The sequence below is a fragment of the Canis aureus genome, chromosome X, assembly GCF_053574225.1.
Source record: "Canis aureus isolate CA01 chromosome X, VMU_Caureus_v.1.0, whole genome shotgun sequence".
Classification (NCBI taxonomy): Eukaryota; Metazoa; Chordata; class Mammalia; order Carnivora; family Canidae; genus Canis; species Canis aureus.
Genome location: NC_135649.1, coordinates 13,330,679 through 13,347,923, shown reverse-complemented (window position 1 = coordinate 13,347,923; position 17,245 = coordinate 13,330,679). Strand labels below are relative to the sequence as shown.

At 52.5% G+C, this 17,245-nt stretch overlaps 1 protein-coding gene and 1 non-coding gene across 2 annotated transcripts; both read right to left on the bottom strand.

Moving 5' to 3' along the window:
* Positions 1-678: 678 nt before the first annotated feature.
* SOX3 (SRY-box transcription factor 3) lies at positions 679-2,791 on the bottom strand. Its single transcript, XM_077887646.1, has one exon. The coding sequence runs from the start codon at positions 2,789-2,791 to the stop codon at positions 1,454-1,456; it is 1,338 nt and encodes a 445-aa protein (XP_077743772.1). The 3' UTR covers positions 679-1,453.
* Positions 2,792-14,171: 11,380 nt separating this feature from the next.
* Positions 14,172-14,244, bottom strand: TRNAK-CUU (transfer RNA lysine (anticodon CUU)). Its single transcript has one exon. It is a non-coding gene; the product is annotated as a tRNA-Lys (tRNA).
* Between the last annotated feature and the right edge of the window lie 3,001 nt (positions 14,245-17,245).

The following is a 17,245-nucleotide window of genomic DNA, read 5'->3' as shown; positions in this document are numbered from 1 at the left end:
GTCTGCTTCTCCCTCTGCTCCTCCCCCTCGCTAGTGCTCTGGCTCGCTCGCTCTTTCTCTCAATAAATAAAAATCTTTAAAGAAACGAAACAACCAAACAGCAAACCTTCCAGTGTTGAATGCTAGCTCCGCGGCTTCAGCCACCACGGTTGAAATGCGCTGATTTCCTGCCAGGGATTCCTGTAACCATCTATTTTTAATAGGATAATTGAGATTTCCGAAAGGTTTTCGTTTTGTAAATATTTCAGCCCCGGCTCAAGTGTCTTCCCGCCCCAGTGCACAAAGGTAAAGGTGTCCCCGCGGTTGGCGGGTCTCCGCGGCCGCCCCCCGCCCCCCGCCCCGCGTGGCTGCTGCGGCAGACACTCCTGCGGCGGCCGCTCGCCGCTATCAACAAGTGCGTGGCCGCGGGGTGCTCGCCCCGGTGAGCGGGTGTCGGCTCCCGGCACACGCTCCCGCAGGACCGACCGTTTGCTCCTTGGAGTTTACGTAGAAAAGACTGGGAGCTGGAGTGTTTGGGATTACCAGGAGTCAGAAAGCATTCCAGATCACGCTCGCCACCACCCGCCCCCCTCCCCCCGCCCCGGGACGGGACCGAGGCTCTAAGACCGAGTTGGTGGCGGTCCCCTCCCCAACCCGCACATAGTTCCAGGCCCGCAAAATTACCAAGACTCCATCACGTTGGTTATAAAATTTATTGATCTCTCATTTAGGAATTAAGAGTAAAACCTTGAAAAACCTGAAACAAAATAGCCCCTTCCCCAACCACCCAAACGAAATCCGAATACATTAGCGCGACGAAATATCAAACAGATCACGGCAGAAGTCACCAACTCAACAGCCTAAATGCGGACTGGACAGAAGCGGTCCCGCGGCCAGGGGCGGCGAGGCGGGAGACACACGCACACCTGGCTATAAATTAACATTGGCCTGAGCCGCCGCGCCACTGCGCGCGGTCAGCCCCCCCAAAACCCACAAGGAAAAGCCGTGCAACGCGACGGGGGGAGGAGGCGTTGCAGTTCTCAGGCCAGCCTCACCCGAGAGTACGTTTCTCCTATTCACTCACTCCTCGGCTAACAGTAAACTAACGCGACAACATTTTCAAATGCAACAGAAAAACCCAGGAACCCAGGAGGAGGAGGAGGAGGAGGAGGAGGAGGAGGAGGAGGAGGGGGGCTGCTTTTTCTTTGCAAACATCACAGCGATTCCCAGCCTACAAAAGGGGAGGGAGGGGCAGCGGCGAGGGGGTAGGCGAGCTCTAGAAAGTCCCATTTCCGCTGCTCCGGACTTCTTTTTGCTTTTGTACAAAACCCGACAGCTACGGCAAAACTTTCTGTCCTCCCCATCATCGGTACAAGGCAACAGTCTCAGGCAAGCAAAGCTAAACAACAAGGCGTCCCAACTCGGGGGTGCGGGGCGGGATGGGGGCGGAGGGGCGGCGCGCGCAGGCGGGCGCTCAGATGTGGGTCAGCGGCACGGTTCCGTTGACGGCAGTCCCCGCGCCCTGGTAGTGCTGGTGTACGCTGTGCAGGCGGCCGCCGGGCAGCGGCGAGGCGGCGTCGGCCGCGTCCCCGCCGGGTGGCAGGTACATGCTGATCATGTCGCGCAGGTCGCCGAGGCACGCGCGCTGCGAGTGCGATGTGATGGCGGGCGGCGGCGAGCTGGGTTCGGTCTTCACCACCGTGCCCATGGGGCCCAGGCTCATGGCGGCGGCGGCGGCGGCCGCGGCGGCGGCGGTGGCGGGCTGCTGCCCGTAGGCGGCGGCCGCGGCGGCGGCGGCCGAGGGCGCCATGCCCCCGTAGCCCGAGGCGGCGGCGGCGGCGGCGGCGGCGTTCATGTAGCTCTGGGCGCCGGGCGGCATCATGGGGCTGTACTGCAGGCCGGCCATGTCGTAGCGGTGCATCTGCGGCAGCGCGGGCGGCGGCGGCGGGCTGCTCATGGTAGCGGGCTGCGCGTAGCCCAGCTGCTCCTGCACCAGCGAGTACGCGCCGTTGGCCCAGCCGTTCACGTGTGTGTACGTGTCCAGGCGCTGGCCCACGCCCACCGGGCTGCTGGCGGCGGCGGCGGCGGCCGCGGCGGCCGCGGCGGCGGCGGCGCCCGGGGGCAGCAGGCCTCCGGGCAGCGAGTACTTGTCCTTCTTGAGCAGCGTCTTGGTCTTGCGGCGCGGCCGGTACTTGTAGTCCGGGTACTCTTTCATGTGCACGGCGCGCAGTCGCTTGGCCTCGTCGATGAACGGCCGCTTCTCGGCGTCGGTCAGCAGTTTCCAGTCGGCGCCCAAGCGCTTGCTGATCTCGGAGTTGTGCATCTTGGGGTTCTCCAGGGCCATCTTGCGCCGCTGCCCCCGGGACCACACCATGAAGGCGTTCATGGGTCGCTTCACGCGGTCCTGGTCGCTGCCCCCGCCCCCGCCGCTCGAGCCCCCGCCGTTGCCGCCGCCTGCGGTCGCGCCGCCGGCTGCGGTCGCGCTGCTCTTGCCTGCGCCGCCGGCGGCTGCGGGGCCGCCTGCGCCGGCCGCTGGGGTGGGTGGCCCCACGGGGTTCTTGAGCTCGGTCTCCAGCAGGCTGTACATGGCCGGGGCGGGAAGAAGGTGCGCCAGAGTGGCGGGAGGAGAAGGCGCTCCCGGGGCTGGAGCGGCCACGGTGAAAAGGCCTGGGGACTCCGTCGGAGGGGCGCTCGGGGGCCGGCGGGCCAGCGGGTCAGGCGGGAAGGGCAGGCTGGCCAAAGTGCTCCGCGCCAAGTCGCCAGGAACCCGCAGGCCACTCGCACCTGATGCGACGTCTCGAGCTGGCCGCATTCGCAGTCTGGCCGGGCGCTCGCCGGGTCCCTTATATACCTGCTCGGATCCCCCGGGGTTGGGACTCGGTCCGCCCCTCGCCACCGGGAGGCCCCGTGATTGACAGGCTCACAGTGATGCGCCCTGGCCAATCATCACGGAGTCCCCGTTCGGCCCCACTGGAAAAAAAAAGTTCGGGGAGCCCTTTCGTTCACCCCCACGCCCCTCTTGGGCCCGGTGACGTGATGAGAGTTATTCAGGAGGCGGGAGTCCTGGAGAGCCGCTCAGAGACCACCAATTAGGGTCTCAAAAAGTTTGAAAGAACGAAACTCGAGGAGGTGACGGAGGGGGGAGGGGGCGCGCGAGCAGGACGGGGGGTGGGGAGGAGGCGCCCACGGGGTTCAGAAAACAACTTTGCAGCCGCATCAGGACTGAGCGGTGCCTGGCCCCGGGGCCACCCTGCAAAGCATCCCGCTGTCTGCGCGGAGGTCCTCCGACCGCTTCTGCTGCCAGCGCTAGGGCCAGCGGCATCGCCAGTCACCCAGGCGAGCTGGGGGACTCGGGACGCAACGGAGGCGTCCCGGGTTGCGGCTCCGCGAAGCCCTCCCTGGAGTCGGCCCCGGTCCCAGCAAGCCGCGGGCCGGGGCGCCAGGACCGAGCCGGGGTCGGGGCCCCGGGCCCCGGAGACAGGCCCCGGAACGGCGGCGCGCACGGGGGCTGTGAGGCTCTCCGCAGGCTGGAGCGAAGGCGAGCAGTCCGCCGCCCGCTGCCCGAGCCGTGCGGAGGCGCTCACGCGCGGTGGTGCGGGGAGTGTGTGGGGGGCGGAGGGGGTGAGCCGGCCTCGGCTCTCTCGCTCCAGGCCCCCGCTTGGCGGCCCCTTTTTGTCTCTGCTCTCTGGCCATTTCGGTTTTTCCAGTCCGATGCCCCTGAGGGGGAGGGTCGGGCCCCTTGGAAAATCCGTTTTCATGGCAACACGGAGCCTCTCCAAGTGAAAGAAAAGTTTCTTGGAGGTTGGGGGGGGGGGGACGGTGGCCGGAGAGGAGCCGAGGCCGTCCTCGGGGCGGACCGCAGGGCCCCCTCCACTGGCCGCGCACCTGCCGGGACCACTGAGCGCTGCTCTCGCTGCGCAGCCGCGCCGCCTCCCCGGGGAGCAGGCTCTGCTAACGGATTCCGTCCCTCTCCTTTTTTGTTTTACAGCCATCCTGGCCAGAGCCTCGAGACTCGGAGCGGGACACCCATTCGCATGTCATGTTGTCTGCCAAAGACTAGTGTCTCGGGAACTCCGGCCGCGGGGAGAGGGAACCCGGACAATCGCCTTCGCCAGTCTAAGCGAGTGGCACAGCGTTTGAAACTCCCGGAGGCGAGGGTGGGAAGGAGTAGCCAGCCAGGCAGAAGTGGCAGAGACTGAAATAGGGTGTCCGCGCAGTGTGGTCCCCTACCCCCAGCCTCGTGGAAAGATGGGGAACCAAAAGAAAAGCGTAAATCCTAAGTGTGGAAAAAAAAATACAGACCCCCCAGTTTTTAGCGCTAATGCAAAACCAAGGCGATCCTGGGGCACCTGCACGCTGGGACCTCCCCTCCCCCCTTTACTGCACGAATTTAAAAGTATGCCGTTGTGACTTGGGGGGGTGGTGGCGTAGAGCAGGCTAGCCCCCTCTGGGATGGACGGAGGCTGGCACTAGGATCCTGGCTCCCAGCCGGCATCATCTCCTGGAAATTTGGGGTCTCTAAACCAGCCCCTTAAGCTTGGGTTCCACCTGGGCTACGTTCTCTTGCTTTTCTGGCCGGAAGGAAGCAAATGTCCGCAGTCAGGGGCTGCAGTCGTTGGAATGGATGTACGATTTCGGGTTTTTAAAGTAAACTATCTGGAATGGTTCTGTGTATGTGCCGTATGTGTGGGCGCGCGCACGCGTGGGCGCGCGCACCAGTGTGCACACTTAAGCTGACACAGACTGGAAGACGTGTCTTAGGAGACGGAATGATTTGGCGATCTCCACCTGCACTTGTTTTTTGGCCAAACTAGCTGACAAAGTCCATTTTTCCCAGGCAAACCCACCTTCTCCCAAATCAGTCAATGTGAGGTAACCCTGCCTGCCTGCCGCCTTCCCCAGATGCCCTCTCGGGTTCTCTGGGCCTCCGAGGCTGTTGCTAAGTGAAGCGCGTTTTAGGAAACTACCCAACCGACGCGCGGCCTGGCGTCCAGTAGCCTGACAGATGTCAGGATTCTTTCCAAGTTTTAGGACCCAAGTAAGCCGTTGTGGTGACAGCGCCTGGGCTGCATATTTCCCAGGACGAGGGATGCGGTGCATGGGTCTGTCTGTACTCCTCCCCGCAGCAGATGATCTAGGGGGCTGGTCACTGCCCCCAGCTGTTTGTCATTTGATCACGACTAGCCCGCGACTTAGGTGAGCTCATTTTCACGTTACAAGCAGGCGTCCCTCGGCCAGTATTGTGCCTGGACATTTTCTCCCACAGTCCCGCCTTCCCTCGGAGGCCGTGATGAAAACGGTCTCTGTGCCTGGTGGCTCTGGGGTGGTCTGCACAGCCCCAAGCAGGAGTCAAGCCGGATTTCCTTCAAAACAGTTCCGAGGAAACGTCCTCAACGCACCCTACCACTTCGGTAGTCGGCCGAGGTTACCACTGCAGGCTGGGGAGGCGGGGAGAGGCTGGAGGGAAACCGGTCCTCCAGGCCCCCGCCGGGCGGCGCGAGCCTGCCGGGGGTCGGGAGGGGTGTCGCGGCAGGTACTGGGCCCAGGGGGCCTCGATTCAGGCGGGGGCCGCGGGGAGGCAGGGCCAGCGGAGCCGGAATCTGTGTCTCTGACTTGAACTCTGCACGGGACGAGGAAAGCAAGGGACACAGCGGGATCCAGGGCCAGTTCTTTCCAACCTCTTCCGGAGAGGAGAGCGCGTTCGGCAGCTCTCTTGCCCTCTGGGGCCTCCGGGAACCCGTGGCGGCACACAGAGCCCCGGATGGCGGGCTGGGAACCGGGCCAAGCACCCCCTCCCCACTCCCCCTGCCCTCCCAAGAGAGCTCAGGCTCCCTCCGACTGGGCCTGGGGCTGGGGCTCCCAAGACCCAGGGCGTGGCAACAGCGCCGTTTGTTGGCTTCGGTTGGAAACTTCACCTAGAGGCGCCCCTTCCTGCCCTCCAGGGCTTCGAGGTCGCCCCAACCCTAGAAGGAGAGGCAGCCGATTTTGCGGCCGGGCAGACGTGGTGCTTATCCTTAGAGGGCTGCTTATCACAACACTCGGGGTCCCCGGGCTCTAGCGTCATGGCCTGGCGGGGCCCGGGTGAAGAGTGCGCTCATACTCTCCCCGTCTTCTGGTTTTGAGCTTTGGCAGAAATCAGGTGTCCCGAGGACCTCCTGCCTGCAAAGCATACTTGAGCAGTTGGGCCCTAGAGCTACCGGTGGGGTGGAGTAGGAGCGGGGCTGTCCCATCACTCGCGGGGGTGGGGCGGGGGGAGGCGATGATTCCTTCTCAGCTCCTGGGGGACCTTTTTCCGGGCCTCTGGCTCAATCAGGACCCAACTCTTGGAAGAGATGCCCTATGCATACATCTCGGGAAGGGGTGGGGGTGTGTCCGGTACCCGCTCTGGGGGCCAAGCCCTGGCAATCGGGTTGAGCTATCAATCGCCTTTTTTCAAGTGCAGCAGAGCCCAGGGAGCGGTCCGGTTTCGAGTAAGTGCAGAAAAACTTATCCCGCCGACCCTTAGACACGCTTAGCTTTCCAGAAAAAAAGAAAAGAAAAAAAGAAAAAGGTTTGCTTATCCTCTTTCTTCCTTCAGAACATCCCTTGACTATTTACTCTGGCTCCTAGCCAAGATTGTGTATTTAGGCCAGATTGAGGGCCTTGATCAAGAAATCAGAGGCTGGGGGCTGTCGTAGAACCATCGCTTATAAAAGGTTGGAAAAGGTCACCGGCACTCCAAGGAGATGGAAGAGACCTCTCCAGCACCTTCTAGTTCTCAAAGCATTCAGTTGGTTCCTCCTCCGCCAACCGCAGTACTGCACTCCCTGCTCCGCAGCTTCCAATGAAACACTTGTTCATACAGGTCTGGGAAGGAACTGAAGATTCTAGGCTGGTGAGTAGGTTGCAAACAATAACCTAGTTGACGCTCTCTAAGGAAAGGTTTTATTGGGAGCTACCGAGGTGTGTGGCGACATAGTCCTGGAGGTACGAAAATGTCTCCTGGGTGCAGTACAACCGTATTCTGTTGCTCTTTGGTGTAGCTATTTTGGGGAGGGAGGGTGAACTTTTTAAAAGCGAGTTTCCGAATTTGCTTTACTTGGTTCGTTGAGCTGTACTTTGTAGACACACCGGGACTCCTCCTGGCCCACCGGTTGGCGCCCCAGGTGCAAAGACCCTTTGCACCCTCGCAGGGTGTGAAGATAATGACCAGCTGTCCTTTCCTTAGGTGCGGAAGCAACTACAAGGACTTTGACAACCTTTGCCTTCAGCGCCCTCTCTCCGACCTTACAGCCTGAAGGCTGCCGTCCCCCCAGAGGAAGGAAGGCCCTGCCCGGGAACGGGGTCCCGCTTCCAGAGGGTCTTCCGGGTCACTGCAGTCGACCTCTTTGCCGCGCCCCCCCGCGCCCCCCCCACCTCTCCGAGAGCGCTCGGCCCTTCCAGCCGCGGGACCGTACCCCCGCCGCGCAGCCTCCGGGAGCCCGGCACCCTGCGGCCAGGCCTGCCCTCCCACTGGGCCTGTCTCCTTTCCCGCTTCCTTCCGTGGCTGCAGCGGCGAGGCGGCCCGCCGGAAGCCAGGGCGGGGAAAACCAGCTAAAACTCGTTATCCGCGCGCAAGGTTGGCCGAGGAACTCCACGCGCTCATTCCGCCAGCGGGGCGCACGGGTGCACCAGGCCTGGCAGCGCTCCCGGGGAAGGGCGCCCGTCGCCTCCCGGGACCTCCCGGCGCGAGCATCGGCCCCGACCGCTGGGGGCGCAGGATGACGGCGGGCTGGGGGCGCGGGCGAGCGTTCTGGAGAACGTTGTAGATCTCGAGGCGGCGTCCAGCCCGTTCTCCCCTCCCCCCTTTTTTCTCTTTTTCTTTCTTTCTTTTCTCCTTTCGCATTTTCTTCGGAGAGACTGGAGAGCTGCGGACTTCGACGCGCGCAGTTCCGTCCTCTCCTCGGCCCGCTCTTCGGGCCGCCACCTCTCCTCCTCTCGCTCGACCTCCGTGGCGCGCCTACTGTGCGCCGCGCGGGAGCCGCCCTCGCGAGGTCCTCCGCGGCCGGCCCGGCCTCCACGGGGTCGCCGGCGTGGCGCGCCCCGCTCGCAGGGGCCACGCGCGTTCCCCGGGCGCGCGCGCTTTCCCGCGGCCGCGCCGAGCCGCGCCAGCCGAGCGGCGCCCCGCCGGGCCCCCGCGTGCCCCCGGCGCCGCCGTCTCAGAGCGGCGGCTGTTCGAGGCTCCGGGGCCGCTGCTCGCGACCGAGAGCCGGGCGGAGGACGCGGCCCGGGGACAGCTAGCGCGCCGCCGCTTGCCAGGTATGGAGGTCGCCTGTCCTCAGCGCGGGCCCGCGGCCAGACGGGGCGACCGAGCGAGGTCTGTCGGGAGGCCTGGCCGCGCGGGCGCTTGGGCGCCCAGGCCGCCGTCACCCCAATTCCATTTCTCCGGAAAAGCGTCGCCGGGTTACGACCCCGAGGCTTTTCCAACGTGATGTTTGTGTAATTAACACCGTCTCCCCTTGTTTCTGAACATATTTCCTCCCCCAGCACAGCCCAGCTTTCACGCGAAAAAGCAACGGGAAGAACGTCCCAATAACCCTTTCTAATGGGAAAAAACTGCCCCTTTTGTGGAATGGTTTCTTTACAAAGCCAACAACCAACCTTATTTTCTAGTTCCAATGGCTATCCCTTTATGAGTTATATTATTAAAGAAATCCGACACTAATTGTGCCGATTTAACTTGTTAATTAGTTGCAAATAAACTATTCATTAGTGGTAAAATAAAATAAAACCCATGTGCCTAGATATCATTCCACATTCACATATTGTAGTGTCTGCATAGCATAGGCATACTAAATTAAGTTCCTAAAAGGTTTCTCCTCAGGATAAATAATTAAAATATATTCTACTTTAATTGACATTATAGAGGACATAAATGAGCTTTTCCTTTTAGAAAGAAATAGCCATTTCTAAATAAAGCTTGCAGTCTGGAGAATGGAGGCTTCAGCCAAATGAATAGTCATTACTACCTTTTCAACGACGTGGGCCTTTTGATCAGAAAAGAAATTAGCTCTAAAAAACAGACAATGGAAGCCTGCCCTGCAATAGGAAGAAAATTAGACGGCCAAGGCTCTTCACAACACCTATTTCTATAAACCATAGAGCTCCTTGCTTTTCAATTACAGCTGTTCATTTCATATAAGGAAAGGGGAAAAACAGGCCTCTAATGTAAACTCGCTTTCAACATAAAGCTTTGCTCCTGGCACACAGCCAGGCTGCCTACTTACTATTGTTTTTAGTCCTCTCATCAATTAGCTAATACTATATATTTTAAATGACTCTGAGGGTATTCACAGACTCCCTCCCCCTTCCCCACCCAGACAAAACCCAAGCTGGACTCCCATGAAAAGGCTACCATTCGGTGCACAGACACTTAAATGTATAAAGTTTAATGTTTTTATTGTTCCCCAGAGAAAAACCATATTGAAAACCCTGCTTTGTTTTTTTCCCCTATATTTCTTAGTTCATTATTGAAAAACCCAGACGAGGTGATGACAGGGGAGGGACATAAATGAGCAGCTTTCAGTATTGTTTCTAATTGTTCACAGAGCTAAATCCATCTCCAGATAATTTTTCTGTGCCTTTTAGACCACGATTTGGTTTATACATCTTTGTTTTTTAAAAATATGGATTTTGAAATTTCCTAACCCCATTGGTTTGGTGTCATTAGATATAATTTCATTTAAATAATTACAAAGTCTTCACCAGTTGGTGAAATTATCTGGCCTGCAAAAAGAAAAAAAAAATCTCGTTTGTAGGGTTTGCTGCAAAATAAAACCTTCAACATACATGCAGTAATAATATGAGGAAAATATTTGGCAGTAAGACCAGAGAGTCTTACTAAGCTTTTGGATGCATGTTCTAGAAACATCAAAATAGAGTTACAGGCCGCCGGGAAGGCTTTGCTTCTTTTCAAATTAGAGTATTTGTGTGTCTGATCTTTATAAACCTCTATGTAAATTCCTTGGAGAATTAAACAATAGTGGAATCCTATAGGGTTGGCCTGGGAACATACTGTTTAGAGTTGTGCTCGTAAGAGGACTTAGAATCATTTTGAAAAGTTCAATTAAAGATAATTGATTCATTCACTATAAAATAAAAAAAATATTTTTACATGACTACAAAATCACTTACATAAAATAACACAATAACTGGACTTATCTCTGAGGAATGTCATTCCTTTTATCCTTTAAACCACTTAGAGATAGATAGTCTGCCAGCATAGAAGGAAGGAATGGACAAGAGTAGAGCCACTAGGATGGCTATTCAAAGAATTTCTATAGAGCAATTACAAAAAAATGTTACCAAAATGGTTCTTATGCCCGTTTTCTGCATAAGTTCCTTGTTGATGTTGCTTCCGTCTGACGGCTTCCTACCATAATTTTTTGATATCGAGTACATTAGTGTATTTGCCTTTTGCTTTTGAGCATTAACTTTTTCTGCTGCTTTGTTCAGAGGGATGTCAGAAGACTTACCAAAAGCATTTTTGCCAAAGAGCACAGACTTGCTACATCCTTGGCAGCCTGAAGAAGGGACTCTTTCTTGGCAATGAAATCCCTTGATTCTCTCTACCTGTGGGTTCCTACAATAGAGGCTAAAGTCTTACAATGCAAGTGTGAGACTGTTCCTCTTATCTGTTGCATGTGAATAGTGCCTGTTTTCAGAAAGAATTTTACAGAAGCTGGGGGAAATTGCCACCTTCAAAAGGTGAGGTTTAGTAGCAGAGGTCAGCAATGTGTGGTTGCATATCAATAACCTGGAAGTTGTCTAGACTGAGGGCTGCATGAGTATTTTGTTGGGTCTGGTTTTATGTATTACAGCATTTAGCTTTCATTTAGGAAGGAGTAATCAAGTATGTTATGTTCTGGGCAGTTGGATTGAAATCTGAGGGAGTACCATAACTGGCAGCAAAGATACCTGAAGCTTTAACCGCAGCTTTGGAGGGGGACAATATGTTCAGGACAAGAATATAAAGAAACTTTTCTCAGGATGTTGATATGAAATAGAGCCTGTTTATACTGTCTGTATGGTTTGGGCAAGTTTTTTTTTTTTTTTAATTGGGGTATGATTGACATATAACATTATATTAGTTTCATGTCTATAGCATAATGATTCGGTTTTTGTTTATATTGCAAAATGATCGCCATGATAAATCTAGTTAACATCCATCACCACACATAGTTACACATCTTTTTTCTTGTGATGAGGACTTTTAAGATCTACTCTCTTAGCAATTTTCAAATATGCTATACAGTGTTATTAACTATAGTGGGCAAGTTTACTAATCTCCATGAACCTCAGTTTTCTCATTCTAAAGGGGTGGGTAGTCAGGCCTTTTTCACTGAGTTTGGGTGGAGATTCAATGAGATAATACAGTTGAAAGCACCTGGCATTGGTTTTAGCACAGAGCAAGCGCAATTAAGAGTTGTCTTGTTTTTCAGCTAGGCTTTCTTATTCTCCTGAAACAGGATTGAAAATTCCTCTAGTGTGGAGGGAGAGGGAACCATGCCACTTTTCTTACCCCTTACATGGCTTTGCACAGATGTTTGTGGAATGAATCATAGTCCTTGAGAAAGTCCTTTTTGAATGAAAGAAAAAAAATGAACTAATTACTCCATGGTTCCAATTCTGCATCATGGTCTCCCACATTTGGCACTGTCACTTGAGATTGTTCCTGTCAAGGCTCTCTAGAGAGCACTCACTGAGATGATGGGGGCTTTGGTTTGTGACAGAGGGGCCTCTTGTGTTTTAATTCTGAGATAACATAAAATATCCTTTATAATAGAGACATACTTGCTGTTAAAAATATACAATTAGTGTTATATGGATCTTAAATCTTTTATTTTTGCTTAAAATGTTTTAATTTTTTTTTTCTTTGCAAGTTCAACGGAACGTGTATTCTTTCTATAGATTGCATCAGGAGTCGTGTTGTATTAGGAGAGAAGTCTTGTTCAGATTTCATGGCTTTTATATTTTTTCCAAGGTCTCAGAAATAGGCACAATTGTCCAAGCCAAATTAAAAAAAATGAATAGTAGTACTTATCACCTGCAGAGATTAACATCTTATCCTTTCTCATAATGACTTCTAAAAAGACTTAGAGAATTCGAAAACCATTTAATTTAATTTTTATTTTTTAGAGGTTTTATTTATCTGTTTGAGAGAGAGTGAGTGAGTGAGAGAGAGAGAGCTTGCGTGCAAAAGCCAGGGGAGAGGCAGAGGCAAAGGCAGAGGCAGAGGGTTAGGGAGAAGCAGACTCCCCACAGAGCAGGGAGCCCAGTGCTGGGCTCTATCCCAGGACCCTGGGACTGTGACCTGAGCAGAAGGCAGATGCTTAACTGAGACACCCAAGTGCCCCTACAAAAGTCATTTTTAAATAAGTAAACTAGAGGGACGCCTGGGTGGCTCAGCAGTTGAGCATCTGCCTTCCGCTCAGGTTGTGATCCCAGGGTGCGGGATCAAGTCCCACATCGGGCGGGCTCCCTGCATGGAGCCTGCTTTTCCTTCTGCCTATGTCTCTGTCTCTCTCATGAATAAATAAATAGAATCTTTAAAAAAATACGTAAGTAAACTAGAGACTTCAGTTCAGATTAAGACTAATTCTGCGGTTAGTCTGTACTGTTGGATTTGAAGAAATATCTAGCATAAGACTTGGTTGATTCCTAGTAAAATTCTAGCTGAGAGACTAGGTAGGGCTCTGACAGGTAGCGATAAAAGTGCAGCACAGAGGAATGGTTAGGAGCCCAGAGCTGGGTTTGAATCCTGTCCCTGGCCCTTAATAGAAGTTAAGCTTCTTTGAGCTTCAGTTTCATCTATAAAAATAGGAATTGATGATACTTACCCCTTGAAGTGATTGTGGAAAATAAACAAGATTATGTAAATATATATTGATTTCAGTGTCTGGTACATAGTCATGGGACTCAGTAAATCTTAGATTCTCATCATCATCATAGCAACCTCGTGAGCCATGCAGCACAGATGTGGGCAAACTTATTTAAAATGTACAAGACAAGGAAATAGTCTTAGAAAGATCAAGGGACTTGTCCAAAATGGTGGATCTTGTTGGCAAAATCATGCAAGGAAAGGATTCCTCTTGACCCATGTCCATTTGTCTTTTCACCAAACTACAATTTGCTTATACTTTGGTAGCGATTGTATTGGATTGCACAGCATACAGTGTTATTGTTATTGTATTGAGAAACATGTTATTATTTCCTCTTGTATTTAAGTAAAGTCCCTAATGATGGCCAGATGTCTTAATAAACAGTGACAAATGGCAGAGAAAGAATGAGGAGGGACCCTACATCTAGGTTGTTTCCCCAGGGGAGGGCTGGAGAGAGACATTGCCAGTTCCCAAGATGCACTAATTAGAAACATTAAAATCGACACTGAGTCCGATTCAGGATTAAATAGGTAAACCAATATGCTAGCATGAGCTTCTCAGACAGTGCACACTAATCTCTCATGGCAATGCTTATTTCCTTTCATTCTTAGAAGTTAGAAGAATCTCATATTTTGTTCATCAGCCCTACAGGTGGACTTCACATTGAAAGTCATAGCAAAGCAGTTTGATGACTGATGTCACCAGCAGGGACATCTCACTTTTCCCAGTGTTCAAGTTAATCTCTTGGCTTGGGGCAGCCCGGGTGGCTCAGTGGTTTGGCGCTGCCTTCAGCCCAGGGCCTGATCCTGGAGTCCCGGGATCGAGTCCCACGTCCGGCTCCCCGCAAGGAGCCTGCTTCTCCCTCTACCTATGTCTCTGCCTCTGTGTGTGTGTGTCTCTCATAAATAAATAAATAAAATCTTTAAAAAAAAATCTCTTGGCTTATGTCATACACATGCAAAGATGGGTTTGCCAAAGGTCCCAGGAAATTGTAATGATGGTGACCATTTATTGAAACTTACTATAGGCGGACACTGTACACAACCTTTATAGATGTTATTGTGTCTGTTTAATCCTACCAGCTGTCTAAGGTGACACACACAGTGACAAACTTGAAGATTTGATCTCTCTCCAAATGAGGGATTCTTTCCTCTGCACTGACCTAGGAGGGCCTGGTTCCCTTGTTGCGTGATTTTGGACAAAGCCCCTTCCTCTCTCTGTATCTTACTTTTCCTCCGAGAGTGGAATGAGGGGTTTGGATTAGATGCTTCCTTTTTTCTAAAGTAGTCTCCATGCCCAACATGGGGCTTGAACTCATGACCCTGAGATCAAGAGTCACATGCTCTACCAACTAAGCCAGCCAGGTATCTCTGGCCCTTTCCCTTGTAAGATTTTGAAGATTCCAAAAGTTCTCATATGCCATTTTTAACACTCTGTAAACTGAAGTGGTCCTTGATTTTCTTTTTTTTTTACACTTGTTTTTATTTAAGTTCGATTTGCCCATATATAGTATTAACACCCATATATAGTATTTGCTCATCCCATCAAGTGCTCTCCTCAGCGCCCATCACCCAGTTACCCCATCCCCCTACCCACCTCCCCTTTTGGACCCCTTTGTTGCCCAGAGTTAGGAGTCTCTCATGGTTTGTCTTCCTCTAATTTTCCCACTCAGTTCCCCTCCTTTCCCTTATAATCCCTTTCACTATTTCTTATATTACACGTATGAGTGAAACCATATAATGTTTGTCCTCTGATTGACTTACTTCACTCAGCATAGTACCCTCCAGTTCCATCCACGTCGAAGCAAATGGTGGGTATTCATCCTTTCTGATGGCTGAATAATATTCCATTGTATATATCCACATCACTTGCCATCAGGGAAATACAAATCAAAACCACAATGAGATACCACCTCACCCCAGTGAGAATGGGGAAAATTAACAAGGCAGGAAACAACAAATTTGGAGAGGATGTGGAGAAGGGGGAAACCCTCTTGCACTATTGGTGGGAATGCAAATTGGTACAGCCACTCTGGAAAACAGTGTGGAGGTTCCTCAAGAATTTAAAAATAGAGCTACCCTACAACCCAGCAATTGCACTACTGGGTACTTATCCCAAAGATACAGATGCAGTGAAATGGCAGGACACCTGCATCCCAAATTTTATAGTAGCAATGTCCACAATAGCCAAACTGGAAGGAGCCACGATGTCCTTCAACAGATGAATGGGTAAAGAAGATGTGGTCTATATATACAATAGTCCTTGATTTTCTTCAGAAATGGCTATTCTCCTAGATGGAATAGTGAAAGTTATCAGCTCCACCACCTCTGGCAGCAAGCAAAACCTTGTAGAAGTAGAACCAAGCTAGGAAAGCTAGATTCCAGATCTTTATCTACAAGTAAAGGCATTCCAGTCTGCTGTGGGATGGGGCAGGAGGAAAGCCTCGGGGGTTGCAGTACATATGCAATGTTTTTATTCCTCTCAAATTCATATGTTGAAGCCTGACCCCCACTGTGATGGTATTTGGAGGTAGGGCCTTTGGAAGGTAATTAGTTCATGAGGATGGAGCCCTCATGGGAATGGGATTAGTGCCTTCATAAGAAGAGGCCAGAGAGCTAGCTTGCTCTCTCCCAAGTGCAGATACAATGACAAGTCAGCAGTCTGCAACCAGGAAGAGGGCTGTCACCAGAACCCGACCATGCTGGCACCCTGATCTTGGACTTCCCAGTCTCCAGAACCATGAGAAATAGGTGTCTGTCATTTAAGCCACCCAGTCTATAGTATTTTGTTATGGCAGCCTGAGCTGCCTAAAACAGGTTTGTAGAGTAGGGGGATTGAAAGGTGACCCAGAGCAATCAGGTATTGGCAGCTGCATACTCTGCATCTTACATGGGCTTTGTGGGGATTTCAGGAAGAGTAAGAATTCAGGGATCACGTGCCTGCCCCTTTCTTATCTCTTTAGCCTCACTGTTTTTTCCTCCTACCTCACCTTGCCTCTAATGCACTGTGAGGAATTGCTTCCTTAGTGTTCTTGATCAAGTTCTGCTCTTTAAAAAAAAAAAAAAGATTTTATTTATTTATTCATGAGAGACGCAGAAAGAGGGGCAGAGACACAGGCAGAGGGAGAAGCAGGCTCCCTGATGGGAGCCCAGTGTGGGACGTGATCCCGGGACCCCGTGATCGCGGCCTTAGCCAAAGGCAGACGCTCATCCCCTGAGCCACCCAGGCATCCCTCAAGTTTTGCTCTTTGCCTTTGTCTTTACACATTTGCCTCCTCTACTTGGAGCTCCTTCCCTAACAACCCCTCTTCCTTCCATTATATGACCAGATGCTACTCAGTCTTCAAGATTCAGCTCCAGTCCCATTTTCCATAACATCTTTCCAGATTCTTCCCCAGCCCCAATACTCCAGGCTGGGTTAGGTGACTTTCCATGATGCTCCTGGACGGACCACCCATGTGTTTATTCTCTCAGAGCTCCATACAGTTTAATTGCCTTCTGTTTATCTGTCCATCTTACCTCATCACTGTGAATTCCTTGAGGGCAGGGACCTTCTTCCTTTCTGGTTTCTTCAGCACCAGCCCAGAGCTGGGTGCATGGGAGGGGCTCAATCAGTGTGTGACGGCTAGAAGTGATTAGGACCGTCCATGGTAGACACTGAAATGGGTTTTCATAGAGCCAAATAACATTTGGATCCTGCCCACAAGGAACTCTCAGCTCAGTAAGAAGTAGCTGGTCATCCAGGAAGCAGGTCTGGCATGGCTTGTGGGGCTAGGAAAGCATGAGACATGAAGGCATATTCAGGAATGTAATGCTGATTGGCCACAGGCTTCCTGCTAACCTTAACTCCCCTACCTGTATGCATTGGGTGCCGTGGCCACTCTACTGATTTTATCCATGGAGGTGGGGGGAAAGGGGACAAGGGGCTCATATGGCTGTATGTCCCATGTTCCCTTTGCTGAACTATATGCCTCAGCACGGCCTGCATCTGTGGGGAGAAAGAGGATCCTTCCCTTTGTTACAAAAGCATTCGTGAGGGGATCCCTGGGTGGCTCAGCAGTTTAGCACCTGCCTTCGGCCCTAGTCGTGCTCCTAGAGACCTGGGATCGAGTCCCATGTCAGGCTCCCTGCCTGGAGCCTGCTTCTCCCTCTGTCTGTGTCTCTGCCTCTCTCTCTCTCTCTCTCTCTCTCTGTTTCTCATGAATAAATAAAAAAATAAATAAAACCATGCTCTCACTCTACCATCCTTTAAAAAAAAAAAAAAAGCATTCTCGATTCACCAAGCCGTGCACCTAAGCAGCTGTTTGCACTGAGGAAGCGCCTTGCTCCTCATTTGCGTGGTGGAAATTACATGGTATAATTAATTGG